General features: G+C 40.8%; 1 protein-coding gene across 1 annotated transcript in view; it reads right to left on the bottom strand.

The window, feature by feature from the left end:
• Positions 1 to 39: 39 nt before the first annotated feature.
• The window catches only part of LOC104513853 (midasin-like), a gene marked incomplete at both ends in the record, with an annotated part of 40,770 nt that continues 21,021 nt past the window's right edge, over positions 40 to 19,788 (bottom strand). The window contains 20 exons of the mRNA XM_010157344.1: positions 40 to 248; positions 1,886 to 2,083; positions 2,811 to 3,044; positions 3,601 to 3,730; positions 4,888 to 5,032; positions 6,290 to 6,462; positions 6,561 to 6,692; positions 8,708 to 8,905; positions 9,001 to 9,139; positions 10,091 to 10,229; positions 10,306 to 10,440; positions 10,568 to 10,709; positions 11,443 to 11,589; positions 12,641 to 12,849; positions 13,204 to 13,382; positions 13,835 to 13,986; positions 14,375 to 14,492; positions 15,935 to 16,048; positions 17,450 to 17,546; positions 18,904 to 19,048. Of these exons, the coding sequence (XP_010155646.1) occupies positions 40 to 248; positions 1,886 to 2,083; positions 2,811 to 3,044; positions 3,601 to 3,730; positions 4,888 to 5,032; positions 6,290 to 6,462; positions 6,561 to 6,692; positions 8,708 to 8,905; positions 9,001 to 9,139; positions 10,091 to 10,229; positions 10,306 to 10,440; positions 10,568 to 10,709; positions 11,443 to 11,589; positions 12,641 to 12,849; positions 13,204 to 13,382; positions 13,835 to 13,986; positions 14,375 to 14,492; positions 15,935 to 16,048; positions 17,450 to 17,546; positions 18,904 to 19,048 (3,135 nt within the window). The remainder of the gene's footprint in view (positions 249 to 1,885; positions 2,084 to 2,810; positions 3,045 to 3,600; positions 3,731 to 4,887; positions 5,033 to 6,289; positions 6,463 to 6,560; positions 6,693 to 8,707; positions 8,906 to 9,000; positions 9,140 to 10,090; positions 10,230 to 10,305; positions 10,441 to 10,567; positions 10,710 to 11,442; positions 11,590 to 12,640; positions 12,850 to 13,203; positions 13,383 to 13,834; positions 13,987 to 14,374; positions 14,493 to 15,934; positions 16,049 to 17,449; positions 17,547 to 18,903; positions 19,049 to 19,788) is intronic.

Raw genomic sequence — 19,788 nt, 5'->3', positions numbered from 1 at the left:
CCCCGCCATAAACACTAAGTTACAAAGATAATACTCTACCGTTTGCTCAGACAGGTTAATTCGAACAAGACAGTTTCCTGAGGCTTTTGCCAGGGCAGCAACTAGACTGGTCTTGCCCACTCCTGGTGACCCCTCCAACAAAATAGGTTTGTTAAGCTGCAGGGCTCTTAACAGTCTTTGTGCATTCACTGCTGTGGTCCCGGCATTTAGAGCATAATCTGTAATGCTGTTCCTCTGGAGAACGGGGCCTAAACCAAGGAAAAGGTAAACCAGAAAACAATTAAGCCAGAATGTTTACGCTGGAGCTGCTGACAGTGTGCTTCTGCAGAAGATCATTGTCTGTTAATTGCTGATCTCGTTACAGATCAAGCTGTACTATCAGAGATTAGGCAGATACATTTTTTTTATTTGAGCCACAGCTGTGACTCAGCCCATCTCCTTGTATTTATGGTGAATTTTGCAAAATGCATATATTAACACACAATGTATTTTGCCACGAAACGTCGACACTTCCTGGCTCATGACCCATCCTAGAGATCTATCCCTGAAAAATGATAAATCTGTCCTTGCCCTTCAGACATGTGGATGTAAAATGCAAAAAAACACCTTCTGAAAACTGCGCACTGAAGGATACAGTCCAGTCATGATACAGAACAACATATTAACCTACTCCATACACTGCCAGTTCTGCGAGGGAAAAGCGCTGTAATTAAAGCGCTGCTAGGCATGTATCGTCTTTGCTGTTCTTATGAGGTAGACCAGGGAGAGAGTACAGAGCTCATCTGCCGAAATCCAGTCAGTTTAGCTCCCTGCAACATCACTCCCCAACTTCTGTAATACAGCATCGCTCAGGTATGCAAGACGTTAATCGCCAATTTATCTTGCGCATCTCGACACCTGCTTAGCATGAAAGAGATCCTTCCTTTTGTCATCTCATTAGAAGAAGGAAACGAAGCAATTTGCAAAAAAGCATTACCTTGTACAATTTTATGCATGACTAACACAAACCCTGAATACCAAAATGTTCAAAGATGAATGATTAATACAGCATCGGGAACACGCAGTTCCATGTACTAAAAACGAACCAGCTGAACTAGAAATCCCATACTCATCCCTTTTTATTCCCATTACTGTATTCTAAGGGCAGAAAGCAGTATTTTGATACTTCCACATGTGACAAATTAACACAAATGAAACTGAAGTGCAGGGACTAAATAGTTCTGCAAAAACTGCAGCGAACCTCTGAGAGGCTACAGCTAGGCAGGGCACTAGTCTCTGTTCTGTTGAGCGCTGTATCCTGAGCCCTCGCTTCCCATGCTTTACACAAGGGACAGGATGAGCTGTAACTTCAGTCACTGGAAATCAGCAGACATTCTGACCATGCAAAGTTGAGAAAAAATTACAACTCAAAACTAAATCAGCACCAAAAAAAAAAAGTCTACTCAATTTAGGCCATTAACCAGTAATTTTAAGAAGTCAAAGAAAGCAATTAGCAGGCATTTTACACAAGGGACAGGATGAGCTCTAACGTCAGTCACTGGAAATCAGCAGACATTCTGACCATGCAAAGTTGAGAGAAAATTACAACTCAAAACTAAATCAGCACCAAAAAAAAAAAAAGTCTACTCAATTTACTCAATTTAGGCCATTAATCAGTAATTTTAAGAAGTCAAAGAAAGCAATTAGCAGGCATGTTGTCTCAATAAATGTGATCCAGTTGTCATCAATGCAGCTGGAGACAGAAAAGGCATTTTTGAGGCTTGAGAACAAACTATAAATTGTTCTGTAATGTACAATGTATCCTACTTTGGTTTAGTGAATAATGGAAGTGTTGGGAATAAAAACCACAATACAAACATCCACCCTCTCCCACAAAGTTTCTTGCCTCTTGGAATAAAAAAGGGGTGGATCCCCATAAAGTTGTCCATCCACACAAACTCTCTCTCCTTTGTTCTGTCATAAATCTTTAGTTCATCCTTCTGATAATCGGTCAGCTCAGGGAATTGACTCATTTTCTCACATAAGAATGTCAGGCATTTTTCACGAGCTAATAAAGCCGTCTCAGCTGAGTAGGATGTTGTACCTGTAATTAGAAAAGTTAAGTCTGCATCACAAACATTAACCAGGCACGTCCATCTTACGACCAAGAAACTCAATTCCTTCACAGATGCCATTTTTGGGCAGCATTCTGCTTCAAGTTTACATTTAATAAAGCATCTTAGCGTTTTTGCTTGCCAGTGTTTCCATTTACCATGGACAAATTGTTCTGTAAGCAACAGAATGAAGGACACCTTATTTCCAAACCCCTTTCTTATCCCATCACTATCATCCTGATCTTTTGCCACAGTCTGCCCAGGCCTTCTTTCCCTGCATTTCTTGTGGCTTTTAACTTTTTCCTCACTTCCATACCTCCTACTTATCAGCTGGGCCAGTGGCCAAGGATGCATTCTAAGCTATGCACATGATACAGGCTAGCATGAACTGTGGGATGGGAGAGACAGGATAGTACATGGTCATGTAATTAAGTACCGTAACAGCTCAGAAGACTCCATAAAAACCACAGGCTTTTTTTATAATATTAGCCTTTATAATATTATTATTACTGCCTCTAATTTACTTAGGCTTGCTGTATTATCTAAACTCTTGCTACTGAAACACAAAAAATACGAAATACGGGGTATTTTTAAATTGAAGTGAAAACTTCTCCCAGAAGAGTTCCACCACAATCCAAAGCATTTTGCTTGCATTCTACTGAAAAATATTAATACAAATATATACCTTCATGTTTTCTGCTACCAAGTAAGACTTACCTGATCCTATTCCATCAATGTATACCAAACAGGCAGCATGGATAAAAGACATCATTGGAGAAATGTAGAAGAGGCTATAATCCCTGGCAGAGTTTGACTCTTCATCCTCTACCATAACGTTCATAAAATTAACCCATGACAAGATATCTCGCACACTGAGAATGCACTGGCGACCAAACTCTTGATTCGTCAGCCATTCCACGAAGTCCATCATGAGCTCTGCTACGTCTGCCCCTGAAAAAGAGCAACAAAATCAGCGGAGTTATCAAATTATTTTATTGGTGACATCTATGACACTGCTGTATAATGAGCATGATTAAAACAGGTACAGCTGTAATGCACAAGTCATGTGACGGGTACTCTACATCCTAACAGGAAGGATAACTGAGGAGTAAATTCATGCCTGTGCTGTCATAACAGATATAATTCTTTTATACGGTCAAGTGGCAAGACAGAATCAAGTGATTAATACCAACAGCAGAGCCGCTGGCTGAAAATGAAGTGCCAGGTCTTTCAACACCTCACACTGAAGCCAAGATTGGGCACTGAAGGGCTGGGGATAATTCAACTACCTGGGTGGTGAAGTAAATACAGCCTTGATCTGGCTAGACATATAACATACACAATGGGGGAAGAACAAAGCCCAAAATAACTCATAACTCTCCTCAGCGACACAAGTACTTACAAGAAAAAGGGGCACAGTGGTGCAAATTCTGAGCCAAGTTTAGCAGCCTCCAAACTCACTTTTTTCCTTAACAATGTTTAAATACCAACACAGAGAAACACCCACCTTGATGGTTTATTCCACCCAGAGACAACCCTGGGTGAAGATTGTGTTTCACAATCTGTATCAAATCATCACGCCCATTGCTTTGCGGGCACCATATTTCTGTAAATCTGTTGCGCAACGCGGGAGAAAGCTGCAAACAAGCAGAACAACGCAGCAATTCAATTTACGTTACATCATATTACCTACAGTTGCAATTAACCCATAGCCTTGTAGCCATTGTACTTGCAAACAATAAAGTGACCAAGCTAGACCTTTCCTTCTAATTTTGACAGGGCCAGCTTCTAACAAAATATTTTGATAGTATGTGCATTTTAAGATTTCCAGTAGTGGTATCAATGCAGGAAATGGCTAATAAATGAGAAAGTTCAAAAGAATATGGGAAGAAACTGAGCTGGTTTGCAAGCACCAAAGCTCCATTTCATTCCAAGACACCGCGTACCAAACAATGGGTATGTAATCTCCCTCTGCTTACAGAAGCAAACTACCACGTGGAAAACTGTCTTCAACTACAGCTCCTTTCTGTAATTCCTCTCTTCTTCTGGCTGAATTAGTCAAGCAGAAATCATCAGCACAAATGCAATGCAGAAATGAATCCCCTTTGAACACATGGCTTTACTGTGAGCTGTTCTGTAGTGTAGAAACCACTTTAAGTGGAGCACCCAACTTCTCTGGGGTAAAAGAGCTTATAGCTTTTTTTTAGACCTAACTCTCAACACTGCTTAAAAGTTTTTGTGGGTGTGTGGGTTTGGTGTTTTGTTTTGGTTTGTGTGTTTTTTTTTTTTTTTAAAAAAAAAACCTTTAAGTTACCTAAATCCCAACTTCAGAAACATCTTTTTAATTCAATGAGAAGGGTCCTTTGGGATGTGATATTCCTATTCACCGAGAATGATAAAATGACCTCTAACTGTCACTTTCCAAACACTTCTGGGGACAATAATCTGTTCTGCAACTTCACATTACTCCAGACTCCTGTTAGAGCTGGATTTACACGCTTCAGGAGCTGCACTTGAAGTATTCTACATATCAAGCCTACCTAGAGAACTTAGAGGCCTGAAGTTTTCTTTGACACTCTGCAGAATATTGGCTTATATTGTCAAAAGCATAACACAGAAATTATGGAAAAACGGATGCATCCTAATCCTCCTTTAGAGCGATGAGGCAGATGCATACTAAGAAGCCCTGGATGCCAGAACTGATGTGATGCATTTTTGCACTGGACCTCCAATCATGTAAGAGCTGATAAGACCAGGATACACATGTTGTACTTCCAGCTGCTTTGACATTTACCTCCTTTTTCCCAAAGTCACCTCCTGGGTTCATGGTTGCAAGGATACGAAATTTCTTTCCAGCAACTAACATTTCTACCTCATTATCCTCATCATCTTGTCCACCTTTTTCTGCAAGTACCAACGTCTTTTCAGCTTCAAGAACACTAAAAAGATGGTTAAAAAAAGAATGTAATTTACATTTCATTTCACACTTCAAAAAGTCACTTAAAAATGAAAATCACATGAATTGGTCTGATTAAAATTTCATTGCCCTAGAATTTGTATTAAAAAACCTTGTTCATCCTCCCTAATTGAAAACATTTGATTATCTTCAGGAGGAAACTCCACTCAGATCTTGTTGATAAGGTTCAGTTCAAATGATCTGTCAAAAAGACATGTCTAAAAGTACGTATCTCAGCTCTCTTTACAAAAGCAATAACAAAATTTACATTCATAGGAGATTGGTAAAGAAATCCGCACAAGAACCAGTTTTCAAGCTGACAGACTCTACATCTGAGAAACATTCTAGCATATTTTTTTTAGGTTTTGATTGTTTCATCAGCTGTACTTTCGGGTACACTAAAATCTGTAAAAGTTTGAGCTGTTACGTGTTTATGAAGACACTGCTTAGTATCGATGTCAAAACAAAGAGGTTAACTGAACTTTATGAAATAACTGCAATGATACAATAAAAAAAAAAGACCCAGCTTCTAACAGAGAGGGTTTTGATATCGTGAAAAAAATGGTTGCTAATCATCTCAATGTAATGGGTAATCATAGAATCATTTAGGTTGGAAAAGACTTTTAAGATCACTGAATCCAATCTTAAATCCAGCACTGCCAGATCCACCACTAAACCGTGTCCCTAAGCACCACATCTACACATCTTTTAAATACCTACAGGTATATATATGTAATATAAATAGCTCTACCTCCCTGGGCAGTGCGTTGCAATGCCTGGCAACCCTTTCAGTGAAGGAATTTTCCCTAATATACAATCTGAACCTCCAATGGTGCAACTTGAGGCAGTTTCCCCTTGTCCTATCACTTGGGAGAAGAGACCAACCCCCACCTCTCAGCAACCTCCTTTCAGGTAGCTGTAGAGAGTGATAAGGTCTCCCCTGAGCCTCCTCTTCTCCAGGTTAAACCATCCCAGTTCCCTCAGCTGCTCCTCATAGGACTTGTGCTCTAGACTGAATGACTGAAATGAGGGATACTGCTGCAAGCAGACAATTAAATGAAATCTCTATTTTATGAATGTTTACACACACAGAGGGAAATAACTAGGTTTTGTTTCTGGTGTTTGATAAGATGCATCATTTTCAAGAGCTCACTGACAGGCTGAAAATACTAATGTTGCAGATGGTAAACTAGAGGTGTGAAAGTTCTAAGAACAACTGAAACACTGTTGGACAACTCACATGACTGGAGGATCACGATGGATGGTTATAGATTGTTTTGTAAACACAGGGAAGGAAGAAGAGGAGGAGAACTTGTGCGCTCTGTTAAAGAGAGCCTTGAATGCACCGAAGTCAACTACAGGAATTGTGGAAGCCCTATCGAAGGTCTCTGGGTCAAGATCAGCACTGTTGGCCTGCAGACCTTGGGAACAAAAATCTTGGTTGACACAGAGACCCACTGTCAGTGAAGGAAGAGTTGCTACATGAACTATTACAGGAGCCTGACCCTTACAAAATGATGGGCCCAGACAATATCCACCTGAGAGCATTTAGAAAGCTGGTTGATGTTCTCCATAATTTTTGGGAAGTCGTGGAGATCGGGGGACATCCCAGAAGACTGGAAAAAGGCCAGTGTCACCCACATCTACAAGAGGAGCTTAAAAGCAGGATCCAGCAAATTATAGGCCCATCAGTCTTACTTCAGTCACTGGAAAGTCATGGAATGAATCCTCCTGAGGCTATCCCAAGTCAAATGAAGCCACGTGTCTGGGAAAAGCTAGAATGAATTCACCATGGGCACTTTGTGCTTAACAAAACTGATCACCTACAACAAAGTAACTTGCTCAGTTGACGTGGGGTGAGCAGTGGACATTTTCTACCTGGATTTCTTCAAAGCTTTTGGGTACGGTTTCCCACAGCCTCCTCCTAGAGAAACCGGTAAGTTATGGTCTAGAGAAGCGGCTCGTGCGACGGATGGGCAACTGGCTGCATGCTGCACCCAGAGGGTGGTGGTAAACAGCTTCTTATCAAGCTGGCAACCTGCCACAAGTGGGGTCCACCAGAGGTCAGTATCAGACCCAATGCTGTTTAACATCTTCGTAAGGGACCTGGATGATGGGATCAAGTGTACCCTGATGAATTTTGCCCATGATACCAAGCTGAGTAGGGATGTGGACACTTCAGAAGGGACAGCCACCCTGTAGGAAGACCTGGATAGGCTGCAAGAGTGGGCTAACTTTATGTTACTAAGAATTTTATGAAGTTAAACAAGGACAAGGGTACGATCTTACACCTGGGAAAACATAATCCAGGAGTACAGAACCCCAGCCTGTGCTGGGATCTACCTGGATGTGAAGCAGCTCTGTGGAAAGTAACTTAGGGGTCCTGGTTGGACAATAAGCTCAGTATGAGTGAACAGGGTGCTGCTGTGGCAAAGAAGGCCAACAGGATGCTGGTATATCGACAAGGGCATCACCAGCAGAGACAAAAAGTCATTATCCCACTCTACTCAGCACTTGTCAGGCCACACCTGGAATACTGTGTTCAGCTTTGGTCCCTGCTACGCAAAACAGAAGTGGACAGGCTGGAGAGAGTCCAGAGAAAGGGCACCAAGAAGGTCAAAGGGGACTGGGAAGCCTGCCAGATGAGAAGAAGTGATGAGAACTGGGTCTGTGCAATGCTGAGAAAAGAAGGCTTAGGGGAGACCCTATCACCATGTTCCAGCACTTCAAGGGTGGCTACAAAGACAATGGAGACCCACTTTACAGAAAGTCACATGGAAATGACAAGGGGTAATTGGTACAAATAAATTACTCATGGGGAGACTTTGATTGGACACATGAGGAGAATTTTTCACGATGAGAAGAAACATCCATTGAATATCTCCCCAGGGAAGTGATGGATTCCCCAACATTGGGCACTTAACGCTCAGCTGGACAGGGTGCAGGGCCGTCTTGCACAGACCGTGCTTTTGCCAAGAAAGGTTGGATCAGATGATCCTTGAAGTCCCTTCCAACCTGGTGTTCTACGATTCTAGCTGTAAATTTATTTTCCAATTTGACTAATGCTATAAACTGTATTTAGATATTGTATAAACTGTTTCAACTAAACTAGGGTTTATGTTCTTAATTTCTTTATCCAAGGACATGAGCTACTGAATAAAGCAAATCCTATTATCTTATTTTTGTCCATGAAACAAATACAACAATTTGATTCCAGGTCAGTCTGTAGCAGTACTATAAAGCCAAATGGAAAGTAATTGCACTAACCAAAGCATTCAAACATAATCAGTGTACCAACACACATCAAACAAACATATATCTGCTTTAATACTGAAGCACATTTTATTTTTCCAGGTAAGTTAAGACATCAAAATTTAGGCAAGACAAGGCAGTTTCATCTTGTCTTACCTTACTGTCTTCCCCCCTTAGCTGTAAGTAGAATTTCAAACAGCAAAAATTGTCAGTGAATTACTATGAGTAAAACTAGCACCTGTCAGATGGATGACGATTAGAAAAGCAAAGCAATCTGGCACAGAAGGTGAAACATGAAGAAGGTAGAGTTATTTGGGTCATGCATTCTTTCAGCAAGAACTATATGATTAAGAGAGCAGCTCTCCCAAGCCAGGATATAAACTTGCCTAAAAGAAGCTAGATTTACCTTGGTCACGTTTGTATAATGAACAGACACATCGAGAATACTTAATACCAACATAGCTAAGACATACCTGTTAAGTCGCTCTAGTACAGAATCATCAGCTAAAGAAATCTCATCAAGGAGAAAAAATCCCTCCTCTTTCATTGCTAAAACAAGAGGTCCATCACACCACTCGAAGAGTCTAGAACCATCAGATTCCTCCTAAGGAATGGAAAATGAAGTGAAGAGTCATTAATAATTGCTACATTCTGCTTCCATGGTCACACTATCCAAACTTCTATCAATTCAAGACAAACCTGGTCTTTCGACCTCTGTCTGACTGGTCGCAGCCCTCCCAGGAAGTCTGAAGTCTCCATATGCAAGTGGCAATTCACTGAGTATAGCCTCTGATTTGTTAATGCTGCAAAGATCTGACAAATGGTAGTTTTACCACACCTGCAACAGAGTAATTTAATTGAAAGGGAAGAATAAAAAATAAACCCAGCTCACTTTGGACAGGATTCATATTTTCATTGAAGAGCTATGAGGCAAAGGCCCAGCATGCAAATTTCCTTCTGCTCCTTTCCTTGAAAGAAATGTATGCGAAGCGAAGCCGTTTTTGGCACGCCAACTGTTGCTGACTTGCACAAGATGCCTTTAATTAAATTTAAATCGGTATCTGCATTGATGAATTTCTGCAGGTTCAAAGTCAAATTTATTTCAGCCTGCCCCTATAGGTACTCAACTAGCTTAAACTTTTCACTAAACTGGAGCTGCCATGTGTCTAGACCAAGCCTAAATTTGAGGGAATAAACTGCTGAGTACCTAGAGTTCTCATTTATTACCTACGTAATTTTAATTCTCCGTTTTCTTGCCTTTTTTCTCCCTTCCCTCCTATAAAAATTTACTCTCCAAATTTGTAACCAGGACAAGAGCAGACAGCATCTACTTCCACGACTTCCTTTACAGCATACGAGGCAGTGGCAGGGAGGGAGACATAGTAACAAGGCTATATGTAAGCTCTTAGGACATGTAAAGCAAATGTGCTTTCAAACAGAAAAAATGTCACAATTCCTCAAAATCAGCCTCTCCAGTGAGGCACAGTAAGATTCTACCAGACACCTTGTGAAAGGTAGGGACAGAAGTCAGCTCATGTCAATTCTACTACTTCCTATATCATTTCCATGTAGTTATACATAATGCAGATAATCCCATCAGACTTGTTCTGAAAGAGATGCAAACGCTTCCTCTCAAAAGAGAGCTGAAAAGCAGCAGTTGCAAGTCTGCCATGACAGAGGCTCACATGTCCCAGATCAAAGAAGCGCTGAAGCCCACACAATCACTTTGTGCCTGACACAGTGGCTGGTGCAGCACTACGAAGAACGGCATCATAAAAAGCAGGGTTACCCAGTGTCTCCCACCAGCAGTACTGGTTCACCAAACTCCAGGGCTCGTCCCACCAAAACAGCAAGTCTCCTCATCCCTTGAGTCCAGACAATATGGCTAAAATCTCTGTCCATCACCGACATCTGCGAGGAGGATTTAGCTGCACAACACAAAGCAATCCATCAGGCGTGGTCACAACTAGAGAACTACAAGCGTGGTCCTTCTAGGAAACTCACCCAGCAGCTTTTTGACACTTTCCCCTGAGAAGAGAGACTCAGGATGTAGTTTTTTCTTGAAGTGTTTTTCAAGGACACTCTGAATAACATCCACTTCCTCCTGTTTCCTGACTCTGCCTGCCAGAAGCATAAAACCTGTACAACAGAGGAAGAAAACAAGCAATTACAATCTGGTTAATCCAGAACAAAAATTTATACTTAAGAACTAGGGTTAGAAAGCAATTCCACAGACACTGTAAAAACCTGAGGTGGCAGGGCTCACCATCATTTGCTAAGTGCTGAAGCCAGTCATACTCCTTCTCCAGCTGTTCGGCCAATCTGTACCTTTCAGCCCAGCGAAACAGATCCCGCAGGGTAATGAACCCATGCTTCCCAGCAAACACTGTCGAGCCTCTGCGGTAAGACTGTCACAAGAACAAAACGTGAGCTGTTTTTTTCCATGAACCTGTCCGCATACTTAAGAGCAAAGCTAATCAGAGCTCTCTGATGCGACACTTCTTCAAACAAACTGTATGAAGAAAAATAGTCTAGTAGACTCATGACTCCCAAACTCAAGTTACCTTTAAGCAGGTATTTGATAGGTGCCAAGAACAAAATAATATACATCCTAATAAATAAAGATAACTAAGAAGAAAATAGGTACCTGGAATAAACCAAAATCCAAGAAAAAAATTAGGTTCTACACCAAAATGGATGTTAGCACTTTGAAATGTGCTCTGGTTTGTGCTGCTGCAATTGCTTTTCAATGCAACATAGTCTCAGCTACACAGGAGAATCAGAACACATCCAAAATTACTGCTTAAAAATAATACCAAATTTAGCACGATCCAAAGACAGCTACAAATCTAGTACTGTATCTTGGATCCAGAGGAAGGGATTGTTTTACACATAAAATCCCAAAGTCTTTGGTTATTAATGTTTTTGCTGCCACCTTTCACTAAAATATGACATCACCTTCTCGAGTCTCTATCTTAACTGCTGACCTAAGTACTTGGGTGGGTTCTCTTCCACCAACTATGCTTTAGGTATGCAGATACCTACCAGCTAGCCACACCTCTGCCCTGCAAAGGAATTTCTATTACTTTGTACTGAAATATGTTTGCATGCCTTCTACAAAAACAAGAAAGACTCTCATACTTGCAGGTCTAGCATGACTTTGACGAGCTTGCTGCAATAAGAAGGTGGCAAACTGCATCTCTTATGCAGGATGGTTTCCAGTTCAGCACTTGGCAGTTCGTCAAAATGCAGTTCCACAAAACGATTTCTGAAGGCTCTGGACAACACCTAAAATATGAGAACATACTTGATCACGTTACATCTCTTCCCCTACACATCCAAAGGAAATATGGATAGTACCATAGCATACAAATTAGCACATACAAGTAGCACATATAAGCACTGGGGAAAAAAAAAGCATAAGAGACAGCCTGGATGAGGACAAGAGCTTTAAGGTGTGTGGGGTTTTAACAGTGGTAGGCAGTTAAGCACCAAACAACCACTCGCTCACTCCCCCTACAATGGTGGACAGAATTGGAGGGACACAAGTGAGAAAATTCATGGGTTGAGATAAAGGCAGTTTAATAGGTCAAGAAAAAGCTGCATGCGCAAAAAAGGCAAAATTAGGAATTCATTCACTACTTCCCATCAGCAGGTGGGTATTCAGCCATTTCCAGGAAATCAGGGTTTCATCATGCACAAGTTATTTAGGGAAACGAACACCAAACTTCCCTCTTCCTCCTTCTTCCCCCAGGTTTTATTGCTGAGCATGACATCGTATCGTCTGGGATACCCCTTTGGTGAACTGGGGTCAGCTGTCCCAGCTGTGTCCCCTCCCAGCTTCTTGTGCACCCCCAGATTACTCGCTGATGGGGTGACTCTGCGTAAGCACTGCTCAGCAATAACTAAGACATCCCTGTGTAATCAACACTGATTTGGTCACAAATCCAAAACACAGCCCCATACCAGTCACTAGGAAGAAAATTAACCATTCCAGCCAAAACCATCGAAGTGGATATCAGTAGCCTCAGTCAAATCTCTTCCAGTGCTCTTGAGCAAGAAATGCCAAGTCAAATATAATACACATGAACTCTGGTTCAGTAAACACTTAAATCTCAACTACTCAAAATGAATTACAAGTTTGGTATCTGCAAAACAAGCAGCTAACCTAAATAGAACCCAACTGTACTTAAAGTTACTCCAGCGCCACCTCATCTCTACCTCTTGAGAATCTCATGTTAATTCTGTGCTACCCAACAGTTTTCACATCACATTTCTATGAATGAGAGAGATTCATCCCCCAGAGCCATAGCTACTCAAAAGAAGAGAGGATACATACCTTTCTGCCACCATAGAGTCCTGGGGGATTCTGTGTAGCAAACAGCATGAAGCGAGGGTGAGCTTTTACAACTTCCTGGGTCTCAGTAATAAACAACTCCCTGTTATCATCTAACAAACGGTTGAGAGCCTCCAGAACATCCGTGGGAGCCAAATTCAGTTCATCTAGAACAATCCAGTAACCCTTTCGCATTGCATCTATGAGAATGCCTTGGAGGGAACAAAGTAAGTTCTAGTTAAAAATCTTACCAATTAAATGTAATAGGAGCATGCATTCAGATACTTTTAGCAACCAGTTTTTACTCAGATTAAATACTAATCCAAAGATAGAAGCAGCAGTATTTTTTAAAGTTGTTGAATTCTTTTCTTTACGTCCAACAGGACAATTTTGATAAGACAAACAAACCCTTAAGAATTCACTGAAATTCACAGAAGTGATTGTCATTAATATGCAACTACTAACTTCATGACAGGTCATCTCTCCATTGCAATAAAACAGGTAAGTTAAGCAGAAAAGAAGAAAAAAGCAGTGGACAGGAATTTGGAGTAAATATGCCCACTCACCTTCCTTGAATACCAACTTCCCAGAGGCGTCCGACGTGTAACAGCCAATATATTCCTGGATGTCAGTATGCTCATGATTGTTGATCCTTACACAATGATTCCCAGTAGCAGCAGCCAACCAGCGAATTAAACTGGTTTTACCAACAGAAGTCTCTCCTTGAATCAGTACTGGATGAGTCCTGTAAGGGGTAACCAAAATAATGGTTTAGAAGCACAAGTTTTATCTTTCTCATACACGAGGTATCAGTATTATTACACTACCAAAGTATCGCTGTTTAACTCACTTGAAGTATCCAAGATCATACACTAGAAGGGGAATGTCTGTAACTTATCCCCAAGTACTAACTGCTACCCATGAAACTTTACATGGCAGTGTGAAACACACAGGCTATTCTGACTGCAAATGTCTAGATTATCATTTAAATAAAACTAAGTATGGCAGCAAGATAGTTTCAGGAGACAAGAAATACACGTATAAATTCAAGTCATTGTATAATGAAAAGTTTACAGTAAAGTAGAATGAAAATGGACATTACTCATGGCAAACAAGAACAGCTAGACAGGCACCATTCAAGGCTCAAACAAACATCTTTAACTTAGCTTTTTAATGGAAAAGTTGAAATAGACTTACCCTGCAGACGCAACTCTGGCAATGTCTTTCAGATTAAGCTTAACTGAAGGGGTTAGCACGTAAGTCTCATCTACGGTAGGTTCTTTATCCCCAGCTGAAATCCAGTATCCTTCCACGAGTATGAATTGCCCTCCCTGGGGTTTTGGTATTTGCTAAGGAGACATGACAGCCATAACAGATTATACAAATGAGTTTCAATTCGCTAATGAAGACAACTACTGTTACTACACCACTGCAATATACTCTGTAAGAAGTAATTTTAAATTAATCCCTGAGCGCTCCTGCAGTAAGTGCTCTCCCCTTGTCACCAGAATGCAAATTACAGGACATGCCTGACTAGATTATTTCAAGGTCACGAAGCAGGAATCTTTGCCAATGCCACGAAGACAAAAACGTCTCAAGGGTCCAAGCACTGAATTTTGAAGTACACTTCCAAGCAGGAAACTGGCTTTTATCTTTTTATATTCATACATATTTTCTAATACAAAGGGGTTTATTCTGAAACAAATACCTCTCTTAAAACTGACTTGCCCATCCCACCTGCCCACTCTTCCTTGTAAACTCATGCTGGGCTCCCAGCACCAGTGAGATTCTTCCTTTCTCATTAGAGACAAAGCACAGATGTTCACTTTGTATCCACATGTTCTGCATTCGCAGTCTAAAAATAAAAAGCCTGTGAAAGCTCCTCAAAAGTCTGAAAGCTTTATAGTTGGAGTCAGTGCATTAAGCTGCCCACACTCCACAATGCTGTAATGATTCAGACAACCATATTATTTCAAATTAACAAATAAACTACCTAACATGGGCATTTCAAGCTGAAGTAAAAAATTATGAAGGGACAATACTAATTTTTTTTTTAGTTCTTATATTTATAGTGTGAGAAACAGGACTGTGAGAATGAAGCATAGAAAAAAAGGCAGAGGGCCACTCAGTATAAATTCAACTGTGAATACTAACCAGCTCTATATAGCCTTAGTTACCTACCTGCTTCAGAAGGCTTTTGATGTTGCCAGAGACTATATGCTGGCAAATTAGCTTCTGAACCACTGGGTGAGAGCCTCTGTCAAGCTGCGTCAGGAAACTCAAACAGAAGCCCTAAGAGGGGAAGTCATTTTCAGTAATAAAATGAAAAATCATTAGGGAAAAAAACCCCACAGAGATTAAACAATCATTCCTGTTCAATGCTGAACTTAGAAAAGAAAATTATCCTTTACCCAAACAGTCTTTGTAGTGAATACGCACTGAAACAAACCCCAACGTAGGTAATCACCTCATAGAGTGAGCGTGGTATGCTGCTGCATGGATTAGACGCTGCAAATCTCAATGCCCTGCAAAGCGTACGGAGACTGTAGTGAGGTCTGTGGCCGGTTCCATCCACCAGCTTTGCCTCTGCTTCCTTTCTCACAGACAAATAAAAGCTGGGGAAAAAAAAAAGAAAAAAGAAAAGAGTGAAACCAGTTCCACAGTGCTGTTACTGATCAAACCATTGCTCTAAGGAATTAAACCCCAAGTATGAACACTTGAAGCTTATCTCCAATTGTCACTTTTCCCTAAAAGCTGCAGGTCAGGAAAGCCATGCCAAACTCTGCCATCTGTATAGTTAGTGAAGCAAAGCAACAGAATATTTTAGAACTGTATTTCTGAGAGAGGCTGAAATACAGAGAATGACTATAGACTTCAAGTATTCTAAAACATGTAACAGCTCTTCAGGTCAACGCAGTCAGATAGCACACCTTAAACTAGGGGAAAGAAAGGTAACTTGAAAAACACACAGAACTTCCATTGGTGTGATCTACAAAACTGAACCATTTCAGTCTCAGATGGGAAAGAGGTCTGCAACAACAGTGCTTTATAACTGGTGCTATGAAAAAAGCAATTCTGAATAAGAAAAAGTAATTCTCCTCCCACCAAGTCCAGACACCTTCAGAATGAAGAGGATGGGTGGCTACCCTCTCCCATTTCCTAAGGCTACGTAAGCTGCTTTGTGGGGAACATTACAATGTTTCCCTAAAACAGTCCAACCACAGGCTACAGTTACATGTTGGGGTTTTTTTTGTGACTTATTCCATCAAGGATTTAAAGAGATTACAACCAACTTACTTCACAATTCCTTGCACTGTATTTTTGTTCACATTCAAGCCTCTCAGATAATCCATGATAAGAACCTGCAAGTCTCCTTCATTTCTCAATTCTTCCACATAAAGTTCTGTAAACCTGTAAGAATAAATCAATTCATAACACTTACCATTTTTATTTTAGTATGGTCAGATGCCTTGTTCTATATGATTCTCACAGTATGTAACATTTAAAAAATTTTTAAGCAGAATACTGACTCAAGAACCAGAGTAATTATAAGAAGTGCTAGTAAACCTTATTTTTAAGTAATTTATCTGAATTATTTTAACTTAGTAGACTGAAATGAACTACGGGACTGCATATTTTTAAATCAAAATTAAAAAAACACCTAGATGTTACGGCCTGAACACTGGAGCACTGACACAGCAGAAGCACTTTTCAAAGGGACTCTGTTGAGCTCTATTTTAAAAAGTGGACACTGATGAGATATCACAGGTTTTCACATTTAGTACACTGCACTGGCAACTCAGGTTAACGAATGTATTTTCTAACCGTTTGTTAGCCTGGTATGTCTGCATCAGGTATTGGAGAAAAGCCTGCAGCCCTCCCACACCCCACATTGCAACTGCCAATAACAGCTCAAGACACTCCCCAGCAAACTTAATACAACTGAGCAGTATCACTAACTTCCGAGGGGTGGATAATTTTGACAAATGCAAATATAAGTTCATTTAAACTTAAGAAGCTTAAGTCTCCTTTCTTATGCATTACACTCTCTTTCTTTCCTTTCACTACTAAGCCAGGAGAGCTAATAGCAATAAAACCTTACTTTGTCACTAATAACTGCAAACGACTAGTTACGTATAGTGAGTGCATCTCTACAGTCTGGCACAGTGTTTATGCCTCTGACAAGGGCCAACATGTGCAACTTTTGCATTCATCAAGGAAACTTGCATTAAATATAAGAAGATCTTTGCATCCAGGAACAGGTAGTATGTTAGAATGGATTTGCCACAACTCCAACTTCCTGGCCACAGCCTGAATATCACATATCAAATACTTCAAACATCATTGATCTGCTCCACCATGCAAACTACCTTTCTTCTGAGTGAAAAAGGCTGGATCTACTGCTTTTTGCAGGAATTGTCAACACTTCTGAGTTATCAGGAGAAAGGCTGCTAAACAGACATAAAGCACTTCCCTTTATTATCCCCATCAGGACCATAAACTGCTGCAGGAGCATTCCCAGGCACTGACAGGTTAATTGTAAAGATTGATCATTCCCCTGCCCCCCATGACAGCACTCTAAACTACTGCTAGACCGTTTGTCCATGCTCAGCAGCTTCACAGAAGTATTATCCTGATGCTATTTCATGAAAAACCTTCACCATGATGTGGAAAGCACCTCTCACAGGAAGTTACAGACTTTTATCCTCAGGCTTCAAATAAGGCATTCTTCACTGGGTCAACTCGTGAAGCCAGTTAAACTCTGAAAAAGACAGTAACTAAGTATTTTGTCCCAGAATTGTTATTTCCTACCTGTTTCTTATTCCTGGAGGAAGATTTCTCTTTCCAACATCTGTAGCTGGATTCATGCACGCAAACAAGCGAAAATCAGGGTGACGGACAAGAGGCTCTAAAGCAAAACAGAAATAAGAGACAGAAGGTGAAGGTTAAACCCAGGACATTTATCATGTTGAACGAGGTGTATTTCTTCTAAGCCAGTTTTCTACCACTGCACTGCTACATTATCTAAAAACACCAGGGTGAAAAGTTTTCAGGGAATAACCCAACATGATTTTATCAGAAGTACCTCTGCATCTTCACAACAGCCACAGGCAAATGAAACTCTGACTTGTGTACAGAATGATGTTTTAACAACACAAAATACTTCAAAAAGTACATAACCCCTAAACTTGAAATTCCTTTTGTCTTGTTTAGAACAATGGCCATGGCTTCCCTCAGCAAGGAAGAAAACCCAGCCTAGGAAGCTCATACAACATTTGTCTCTACCTGAAGCTCCAGAAAACAATAGTCAGCAATTGCTTTCTTTTTACCTCTAGATCCGTACTGGGTCCAGCTGGGATGGAGTTAACTTTTGTCACAGCAGCCCCTGTGGTGGTTTGGGCTATTGCTGAACTGTGCTGTCACAGCATCAAGGCTTTTTTTCCCCAGTCACTTAGCTGGGAGTGAGCAAAAAGCTGGGAGGCGACACTGTTGGGACAGCTGACCCGAACTGGCCACAGCGATATTCTCTACCATATAACCGTCATGCTCAGCAATAAGAACTAGGGTAAAGGAAGAAAAGGGTGGTGATTTTTGTCTTCCAAGGAGGCTGCTGCTTACAGACTGGCTGGATTTCAGTCTGCTTGTGGGAGCTGGTTAGTGACTGCTTTTGCATCACTTGTTTCACATGGGTTTTCTTGCTTCTGCACTTTCTTTCTGTTCTCTCCTACATCCTGCTGGAGGTGGTGGGAGGAGTGAGTGAGCAGCTGCTTAGCTGCCCACTGGGGTCAACCCACAAGGACGACTCAGGAAAAAAAAAATCCAAGGCCTTGTCCCTATATTTCGAGTTGGAGAACAAACATATTCTCAGCATCAGTGAAAGACAATTACTACAGCAGCAACTAAATCTCGTGTCCCATGCCCTTAACCATCAATCTGTCTCAACATTATTAAAAACAAATGACATTCCCTGAATAGTCTTTAGAGACAGCAATGCTTACTAAGGCCACTGGGGAGATCTGCTCCTTGTAGAATCTAAAGAGGCAAAAGCTACAACAATTTCTGCATGCCAGAATCTCCTGAGCCACAGTGAATTAAAACTCCCACTTCTTGCATACAAGTATGAAGTCTAGATAGAACACATTCTTCTCTCCTGCAGACATTTGTTATTAACGGTAAATGTTCTCAACTTACTTTGGGCCATGCAGGATAGGCAATTCAACTCACTGGATAGCAAGATACAGCATAAGCAAGGACAGAAATAGTACCTGTGTCTCCTCTGTCTAGTAACACCAGCGACCCAGATGATCCTTCCAATAAACCACTCAGGCACTCTAAAGTCTCTGCTGCGGCCAAGTTAATCTCATCCAATAAAATCCACTCTCCTTTTTTTACTGCTTGTGCCAGGGTTCCCTAAAAATAAGATCAACTTGTTAATCATGTCAACACCAGTGATACATTAAGTAAAAGCATCTGTGCTGCAGAAATACTCATTTTGCAGACTACAGGTTGATTAGACAAATGGCAATTCCAGACCTTTTACAGCAAGAGCAGTTTTTCTGCTCTCTCTCAGTAACAGCCATTATTTTGCAAGTCACAGAAGTCAGGCAGTTACCACCACTATCAGCTCCCATTTAGATTGGCAGAGATGTAACAGAATTAAGCTGTCTGATTTGTGCAATGCTGCCTGTCAGTGATATCTGTCACTGTGGTGCAGAAATTTCACTGACACCACTACGAGAATAAAGGCAGTTAAACCAAAGAAATCTAAAGACACAACAATACACAAAAATGTTCCTCAGGCAACTGCAACTTATTAATTAAAAGTATACTTAAGTCAAAGGTTCTCCAACTGCTTATACAGTCACTTTTAGATAGAGGACTGGTCAACACTTTACAAACTTTACATAAAATTTGGTAGTACATATTCAGACTAACAGCGTGACAAGGAATCACCATGCATAAACCATCACAGTTTCCCCAAATCACACTTAATGTCATTAGAATATTAAACCATCAGGTTGAAACTTTTTTTAAAAAAAAAAAAAATCACTGAGATTAAGAGATTCTTAACATTAAATCCTTCACAGTAATCCCCAGGCAGGTACATGTCCTAGTGGAGAACAGCAAAAACCATCTTGACCAATCTCCAA

Source organism: Eurypyga helias, unplaced genomic scaffold (genome assembly GCF_000690775.1).
Source record: "Eurypyga helias isolate BGI_N326 unplaced genomic scaffold, ASM69077v1 scaffold178, whole genome shotgun sequence".
Classification (NCBI taxonomy): Eukaryota; Metazoa; Chordata; class Aves; order Eurypygiformes; family Eurypygidae; genus Eurypyga; species Eurypyga helias.
The sequence above is the reverse complement of the archived record's forward strand: the minus strand, read 5'-3'. Positions and strand labels throughout refer to the sequence as shown.